This window comes from Notamacropus eugenii, chromosome 1 (assembly GCF_028372415.1).
Source record: "Notamacropus eugenii isolate mMacEug1 chromosome 1, mMacEug1.pri_v2, whole genome shotgun sequence".
In the NCBI taxonomy this organism is placed as follows: Eukaryota; Metazoa; Chordata; class Mammalia; order Diprotodontia; family Macropodidae; genus Notamacropus; species Notamacropus eugenii.
Genome location: NC_092872.1, coordinates 447,506,980 through 447,516,027, shown reverse-complemented (window position 1 = coordinate 447,516,027; position 9,048 = coordinate 447,506,980). Strand labels below are relative to the sequence as shown.

Genomic DNA, 9,048 nt, shown 5'->3' with positions numbered 1-9,048 from the left:
ACCGAAGGGACGATCGGGGAGCCAAGGGGAAGGCGGAGAATACTTGAAGGGGCGGGGATCTGAGCTCCCAACACCCCAACAGGTAAGCCGGCTCCCAGCCGACACCCACACCCGCTCCGTAGAAGCTCCGGAGAGAAGGTGGGACCAGGGCGGCAACCAGCGGAAACTGCCCTGAGAATTGAGAGCCCGGCGCGCGCCACACTCAGGCGATGGACAGCAGCTAGACCAATGGAATGCTTCCGCAGGGCCAGAGTTCCTCTTCAATTGGTCCTCTTGGGCGCAAAGTGAGACCAATGAGACCCTGGGGGGAGGGTCGAGGAGGTGACGTAGGCTGCGGCTGGGGCCGTCTCGAATCGGCGGTGGCCAGCTTGGTGTTTGAGGCCAATGAGCGGCGTCCAACGCGCGGAGACTCCACCAATCGGAGGCCTCCACGACGGGGCTGGGGGGTGAATATATAAGAGAAGTCGGCGCCGGCTCGGGCCCAGACTTGACCAACCGACCGACAGAAAGCTCCTGAGATTATTGAGACTTCCTTAAGACGAGCCGTGCGAGGTAAGCGCCACGACCTTGGGCCGTATGCCGGGGAGGGGAAAGAAGGGAAAGGAACCGGACTGAGCTAGGCCTCATGCAGACCCGCCGCTGCCTCGGCCCGGCGGCCCGGGGGGAACTTCCGCCCATAGGTAGCCACGATGGGCGCCGGCCTCCCTTCAGCGAGCACGGCCCGTGTCTCCGCAGGTTTGCCCGCTCTTTACTTACCCCAGTCACCCCCATTGAGGGAATCCTCCCGGGCGATCAGAGCGGCGGAGGGAAGCGCAGAGAAAGAAGCAGGAGGGCGGGCGGACCGACGGACAGGATGAGGCGCTCGCTCGTGGCGGTGGCGGCCGCTCTGCTGCTCCTGGCGGCCGTAGGGGCGCGGGCCGAAGAGGACGACAAGAAGGAGGACGTGGGCACCGTGGTGGGCATCGATCTGGGCACCACCTACTCGTGGTAAGAGCACCAGCCGCTCCTTGGGAAATCTTCGGGAGTGAGGCCGAGGACATCCACGGGGGCAGCCCCGGCTCCAGACAGCCGTCTTTGGGCCTGGGATCGTGGCCGGGTGGGTCCACGGGCCTTTGTTAGGCTTTTCTCCTCTGTCCTGGAAGCTGTTTGTCTTCCGACTCTGGGGATGGAGGCCAGAGACAGGATCCTGGGGGGCCCCGGGCCCAGGCAGGGGTCTGGGCAGAAACCTGGTTTGTCAAGGTCGGGGGAGGGGGAGGGTCAGTGGGGAGGACTCTCTTTTTCCTGTATCTTCTAGTAATGGCTTCTTTCTCAACCACTGTAAGCTGGGTTCATTTGTTTTCCCTGGCATGTTCTTTCTCTAGTGTTGGCGTGTTTAAGAATGGCCGTGTGGAAATCATTGCCAATGACCAGGGCAACCGAATCACGCCTTCTTACGTAGCCTTTACCCCAGAAGGAGAGAGGCTCATTGGGGATGCCGCCAAGAACCAGCTTACTTCAAACCCCGAGAATACAGTCTTTGATGCTAAGCGGCTGATTGGCCGCACGTGGAACGACCCGTCTGTGCAGCAAGACATTAAGTACTTGCCTTTCAAGGTCTGTTTTCACTTCTTGTGAGTTAATAATATATTGATAGAATGAAGGAAGTTAAATCTCACCTCTGATAACTGTTACTGCACTTTGATTTCTTAAAAAAGTGACTTCTTTCCTTATCCTTACTTGATATTAGTTTATATGACCCCTTTGTTTCAAAGATCTCAGAGGTTGGTTTTTTCCCCCTAGTTCTGTGCTTTTTAAAATGGTTTAAATCATTAGAATACTAAGGGTGCTTGAACAAGCAGTGTTCTAATAAAACTAAGCCTGGGAAGAACACAGGTTCTTTGTAAGAAATAGCATTAGTTCAACCATATTACAAAGGAGCTCTTTTTAGAATGAGATCAGTATTGGCTTTGATTAAAATCACCAGAAGTTCATGGAAAATGTATTTAACAGGAAAGCTATATGACTACTTTGGACAGTACTGGGGGCAAGTTACGATAAGCCCAAGTTCTCATAGTATCTAGTATGTAATTTAAGACACTAACACAGAATTAACTTACTGGGAGAAAATTTAAGGCTATAATGTCTTCATAATAGATTAGATTTTTGTGAGGAAGTAGACTATCCCTATATTACAGTTCATTTGCATAAAAATAATCAAATCTTATTCTTTTAAAATAGGTTGTTGAAAAGAAGACCAAACCATACATTCAGGTGGATGTTGGGGGTGGACAAACAAAGACATTTGCTCCTGAAGAAATTTCTGCCATGGTCCTGACTAAGATGAAGGAAACAGCTGAGGCATATCTAGGCAAGAAGGTAATAACTGTAGAAAATTGATAGTCATTTGGGAAAATGTAGCACTCATTTATAACATTTGACATTGTTACCGTAACATAGTTTTGAAGAGAGGTAGGATAGCAAACTATATAAAAAGCTGGCCTTGAATGATGTGCTGTTTCTAACACACATAAGCTATATGATCTCTGATCAAGTAACTTGACCTTTCAGCATTTTAGGCAATTCTGTCAGACTTGAGTTTTAGAACAGGTGCTTGCCTACAGTGGAAGAGGGAATTTCTTATACCAGTAGTGTGTAATACCTTAAAACTGCTATGATTGATGATGGAAGGATGGGTAGGCAAGATGCAGCAGTAGAAAGCCTTTTACTCACTAGGAAAAAATCAAGAGACATAAGTTTTTATCTCAGATGTGTTGTTAACATTTTTGGAAAAGTGACATTTCCTCAGTACTGTTTTTCCTGTAAAATGAGAGAATAGATCATTAAGAATCTATGATTCTACAGGGGCTACTGACAAACTGTGGCCTCAAATGATCCTTCCCTGGGCACTATGGTTCAAAACAAAAGCTTAGGCTAGGATAATATCTTCATGTCCATGCCAGTTTGCAACTATAATTACGAGTACAATCACAGTGGAACTGACAAAAGCATTTAAAAGGGTGTCTTTTTGTTCTAGGTTACTCATGCAGTTGTTACTGTTCCTGCTTATTTCAATGATGCCCAGCGCCAAGCTACCAAAGATGCTGGTACTATTGCTGGTCTTAATGTTATGAGGATCATCAATGAACCGTAAGTATTTGAAACCTAGGAGATGTAAAATGTTCAGGAAATATAGGAGGAATCCTAATCTGACTTACGTCTGTTCTTTTCTCACCAGTACGGCAGCTGCCATTGCCTACGGCCTAGACAAGAGGGAGGGAGAAAAGAACATCCTTGTGTTTGATCTGGGTGGTGGCACCTTCGATGTGTCTTTGCTCACCATTGACAATGGAGTGTTTGAAGTGGTGGCCACAAATGGTGACACTCACCTGGGTGGAGAAGACTTTGATCAACGAGTCATGGAGCACTTTATTAAGTTGTACAAAAAGAAAACTGGAAAAGATGTGAGGAAAGACAACAGAGCTGTGCAGAAACTTCGACGGGAGGTTGAGAAGGCTAAACGGGCCTTGTCTTCTCAACATCAGGCTAGAATTGAAATTGAATCTTTCTTTGAAGGTGAAGACTTCTCTGAGACACTCACTCGTGCCAAGTTTGAAGAACTAAACATGGTAGGTTTATAGGAGATGGGGAGAGTATGGTATTGTGAACTCTGGTGGAATAACTTTACGTCCCTTGTTAGTTACTGTAAGGTAAAGACATTCAAGTGATCACATATTACTGGTTCTATTTTAGGATTTGTTCCGGTCTACTATGAAGCCTGTCCAGAAAGTACTAGAAGATTCAGACTTGAAGAAGTCTGATATTGATGAAATTGTTCTTGTTGGGGGCTCTACTCGGATCCCTAAAATACAGTTGTTAGTGAAAGAGTTTTTCAATGGCAAAGAACCATCCCGAGGCATTAATCCAGATGAAGCTGTTGCGTATGGTGCTGCTGTCCAGGCTGGTGTGTTGTCTGGTGATCAAGATACTGGTAGGTCAACATCTTAGCGTTTCCAAAAAGACTTTAATAGAATTCCCAATATATTTCCCTTTGGAGCCATTATCAAGAATTAGCTTATGATTTGTGACCCACATTTGAGGAAAGAATGTTGAGATAGATTAGAAGTAATCCACAATGTTAAATATAGTGATGTGTTGTACATGACTTTATTTCATGTATCCACTAAAGGTCTGTTACTAAGGTAGAACTTACTTGAAACTAATTCTTTGTCTCATAGGTGATCTGGTGCTCCTTGATGTGTGTCCTCTTACACTTGGCATTGAAACTGTTGGTGGTGTCATGACCAAATTGATCCCAAGAAACACTGTTGTGCCCACCAAGAAATCTCAGATTTTTTCCACTGCTTCTGATAATCAGCCAACTGTCACCATCAAAGTCTATGAAGGTAATATATTTTAATATAAAGAAATAAACCATACTAAGTAAAGTTGATCATTTATCAAGTGTTTATCTTATAGTACTGCAATTAGAGATGAGAAAATTGAGGCTAAAGAAAAATACTTGCCTATGGCCCCAGCTTAAGAAAGTATCAGCTGGGATTTAGATACCTGTATGCTATTCTGCTGACCATCTTGGACTCTGAGAAAATAGGATGCTGCTCCTCTTTAATTCCCAGTCATTGGGGAAAAAAACAATCTAAAGTAACACTAAAACTTGGTTTTCCCAATTCCTACTTCATTGCCGCCTTATTGAAATCATGCTGCCTTTTGCTAATAACTTTCTGAAATAGGAACACTATAAGCTAAGTATTTTGCTTATACAAAAACAAAAGATTAGAACGTACAGTTTTGACTGGGGTACTTTTGGGGAAGGTAGTTCTTGCCAGTGGTGTACTTGGAGTTAAAGTTGAATGAACATAAAGGTATTAACTCTAAAGATGAGTTATGATAAAATATTGAGTTTGGAAGACTTGAGTTTGAGTCACAGGTATTTTTGATTAACCATGGGCTTGTTTCTCTTCTCAGTGTGACCTATAGACTTCTCAGTTTCCTTACTTGTAAAATTGATTGTCAGACTAGTTACCACTTAATTTGTCAGGCATACTGTAGAAGGAATAGGGGTTAACTTAAAGTGATTTAAAAGTTAAATGTGATGTTCTTTTGTAGCCTTTATTCAATTTTGTTGTACCAGTTTGTGTCCTAGCAGCATTGTAAGTAATGTTGGAATATTGTTGTAGGTGAGCGACCTCTGACCAAGGATAACCACCTCCTGGGAACATTTGACCTAACGGGAATTCCTCCTGCTCCTCGTGGGGTCCCTCAGATTGAAGTCACCTTTGAAATAGATGTGAATGGTATTCTTCGGGTCACAGCAGAGGACAAAGGCACAGGGAACAAGAACAAGATCACAATCACCAATGACCAAAACCGTCTCACCCCAGAAGAGATTGAGAGGATGGTAAATGATGCAGAGAAGTTTGCTGAGGAGGACAAGAAGCTTAAGGAGCGCATTGATAGCCGAAATGAGCTGGAAAGTTACGCCTATTCGCTGAAGAACCAGATTGGTGATAAGGAAAAGCTGGGTGGAAAGCTCTCCTCTGAAGACAAGGAGATTGTGGAAAAAGCAGTGGAAGAAAAGATTGAGTGGCTTGAGAGTCACCAAGATGCAGAGATAGAAGATTTCAAAGCAAAAAAGAAGGAACTTGAAGAAATCGTCCAGCCTATTGTTAGCAAGCTCTATGGTGGTGCAGGCCCTCCCCCAGGAAGCGAAGAAACAGGAGAAAAAGATGAGTTGTAGGCACCACTTGTGTGTTGTAATATTGTAAATACTGGACTCAGGAACTTTTTGTTAGAAGAAAATGGAGAGAACTCAATCTCGAATGTAATTGGAATCTTCACTACAGAGTGGAGTTGAAAATGCTATAGCCCAAGTGGCTGTTTGCTGCTTTTGTTAGCAGTTACTCATGGGGGGTGGGGGTGGGGGGAGTGGTTGGAAGGGGAAGGGGGGATAGGGGATTAAAAATTGGCTTGGGGGGAGGGGAAAGAAACCTGGGTTGGGAAATGTGTTCATCTTGGAAATGTTCTATTTAACAATTGGGTCATGTGCATTTTGGTGTAGAACTTTTTTTCTACCATTAAGTGATACCAATAAATGTTTGTTACTTACACATTGGTTTTGTGACTTTAAAAAAACTAATGTAACACGTCTGAAGTTTACAAATAACCCGATGAAAGGTAAGAGGTGGCTAGTATTAGGATTCACTTGATAAGGGAGTAAATGATGAATCAGCTTTCAGTCTTGAAGCCTAGTGGTAGAAGTTGGATACACTGGAGTTAATATCTCAGGGCTGCATCAGGATCTCAACCGTTAAAACTAGTCAATGGGAGAAGCAATAAAATGAGTTTTCTGAGTTCTAGGCCAATATTTTCTATTCCATCAAGTAGTCCTTTTCAAATGGGCTAGAAACTAATTTAGTATTCTTTATTTCCATGTGGTGATAAGGTTTGAATTACCCTCTAGGACAGGGATTCTTAATCTGAGATACATGAACTCAAATAAGAAAAGTGTGTGTGTTCATTTAAAAACATTCTGAGAAAGGGTCCATAGACTTTACCATGCTGTCAAAGGAGTTCATGACAAGAAACAAGGTAGAGAACTGCTTTAGGAAAGTTAGACCTAGTGTAAGAAGAAACTGGGTATATGTTGCATTGATAGGCCAATGAACAAGTTGATTCTCATCTTTAGATTTTTGTTAAATGGCGGCTTGAATTAGATTAAGAAAAAGGTGCCTTGTAGTCCTACTCTTGATTTTTCTTAGCTTTTCAGACATTTTTCAAAAAGTTACTGTGAAGAGTGAGCTAAAGTTAGTTGAGTGCTAGAATTGTTAAGTATGTTAAACTAGAAGGGACTTTAAAGAGCATCTGTGAAACTCAGGAGGAAAAGACCAGAATAGATGACACGACTTAGCAAAGGTTAGTTAACAGTTGAACATGGATCCCAACTCTCTTGACCCTGTGGTACACTTAGTTATTTTTATTCTGCCATGGTATCTTTGAAAATGACAGCAAATAACTAAATAACTTTGATCTTAAAGTGCTTAATATTTATTTTGGTACTAATTATTTTTTAAATTTTGTTTATTTTCAGTGTTCTATAATCACTACCATATAACTTAGATTTTTTTTTTCCCCTCCCTCTCTCCCCAAAAAGCATACAATTTTATATAGGTTCTACACATACATTCCTACTAAATACATTTTCACTATGGTCATGCTGTGTAGAAGAATTAAAATGGGAGAAATGAACCAAAGTTACATTACCAAATGTAACATACACAAAAATGATATGCTACATTCTGCGATTGAATTCTATAGTTCTCTGGATGTGGAAGGTATTTTTCCTTGAAAGACCATTGGGAATTTTTTTAAGTCCTTGTGTTGCAATGAAGTTCCAAGTCTACCAGAAGAAACTTGCACACTGAGGTCGTTGCTGTGCACAAAGTTCTTCTGGTTCTCCTTTCACTGAGCATCAGATCATATAAGTCTTTCCAGGTCTCTCTGAAGTCTTCTGTTCATCATTTCTTATAGCACAATAGTATTCCATTACATTCATATACCACAATTTATTCTGCCATTTCCCAATTGATGGGCATCCCCTTGATTTCCAGTTTTTGGCCACCACAAAGAGTGCTGCTGTAAGTATTTTTGTACATGTGGGACCCTTTTCCATCTTTATGATGTCTTGGGGATACACTCCTAGAAGTATTGCTGGGTCAAAGGGTATATGCATTTTTGTAGCCATTTGGGCATAGTTCCAAATTGCTCTCTAGAATGGTTGGATCAGCTCACAGCTCCATTTGGTACTAATTCTTTAAGCAATCTTTTCAAAAGTAATTCTGAGCACATAAATGCTGATATTTGATGGAAAGTAATGGATGAAATTGAATTGGAGATTGATAACTTCTTGAAGGAATACCAAGCAAAAGTCTAGAGAAACAATTACAAATACTCAAAAGTTTTAACTTTGAAATAAGGTTTTTAGGATTCTCATCTAAATAGTTGAACCTAATACAGCAACTTTCATGTTTCTGTTAACTAAAAGTACAGTCATAAATCAATAGTGGGGTTTATTAAGCATAGGTTAATTTCTAAGTTCCCCAAGACATGTTTCTAACAAGTTATTTCAGAAAATGCCCAGAAGGACCTGGGCTTCAGTCTTCAGTGTGCAATAAGGCAAATCAGATAATATCTGAAATTGAAGTAATCAGGTCTTATCTTAGGTCACCAGCTTTTGGATGTGGTACAGTTTACCAAAGTTTTTTAACAACTCTAGGACAAAGGTACTATCCTAATTTTCTACATAAGAAAAAAGTTTATGAGTTTCTATGACTTGCATATTTGTCACAGCTAATTACAAGTGAGATCCATTTTTTAAGTTTGCACAGTAACCTTGAGAAAGACAATATAGGTATTCTTCATTTTACAGGTATAGAAGGAGTTTGTGAGCTGCCTATATTCAAATATCTAGGAAATTTCAGAGGCAGAAACTTAAGTTGGAGTGAGAATTCACGTTTAAATTTCCCAAAGCTAAATTCCATGCTTTTCCAACTCTATAGCTATTCTACCAGATGCAGCTTCTTAGATTGTTTCTTATGTTATTGAATTCTTGTTTAAAAAAAAAAATCTTGAAACTCTAGACTGGCTACTGCTAATTAATATTTTCAATTCAAACTTGTAGCAGCACAACATGACTTAACATTCAAATTCTATAGTTATTAACATGTCCAATACAACTCATTCCCTTCTCCCTTTTAAGCCTTTTCTCTTCCAGACTTTCCTATTTCTGTTGACATCATCAACCTTGTAGTCACCCAAGTTGACAAGCCTCAAAGGATCATCCTTAACTCTTCCCTGTCCCTTACTCCCTATATCTAAGTAGGCACAATATCTTACTCCCCTTCTTCCCACTCTGTGACACTACCCGTTCTCCTGGATTATTTCAAGAACCTCCCAATTAAAGGAGCTTTTAGTGTCCCATATGTTTATCCAGACAGTTCCCAAGATAATCTTCATTAAAAAAAGGCTGATCAAGTCACTTTCCTGTTCAAAGAA

General features: G+C 41.5%; 1 protein-coding gene across 1 annotated transcript; it reads left to right on the top strand.

Annotated features, from left to right (window-relative positions):
• The first annotated feature begins 393 nt into the window (after nucleotides 1-393).
• HSPA5 (heat shock protein family A (Hsp70) member 5) lies at nucleotides 394-6,104 on the top strand. The gene is made up of 9 exons (XM_072631909.1): nucleotides 394-552; nucleotides 736-987; nucleotides 1,362-1,593; nucleotides 2,218-2,355; nucleotides 3,014-3,126; nucleotides 3,215-3,605; nucleotides 3,730-3,967; nucleotides 4,215-4,382; nucleotides 5,175-6,104. The coding sequence occupies exons 2-9, from the start codon at nucleotides 854-856 to the stop codon at nucleotides 5,732-5,734; spliced, it is 1,974 nt and encodes a 657-aa protein (XP_072488010.1). The 5' UTR covers nucleotides 394-552; nucleotides 736-853; the 3' UTR covers nucleotides 5,735-6,104.
• The last annotated feature ends 2,944 nt before the right edge of the window (nucleotides 6,105-9,048 follow it).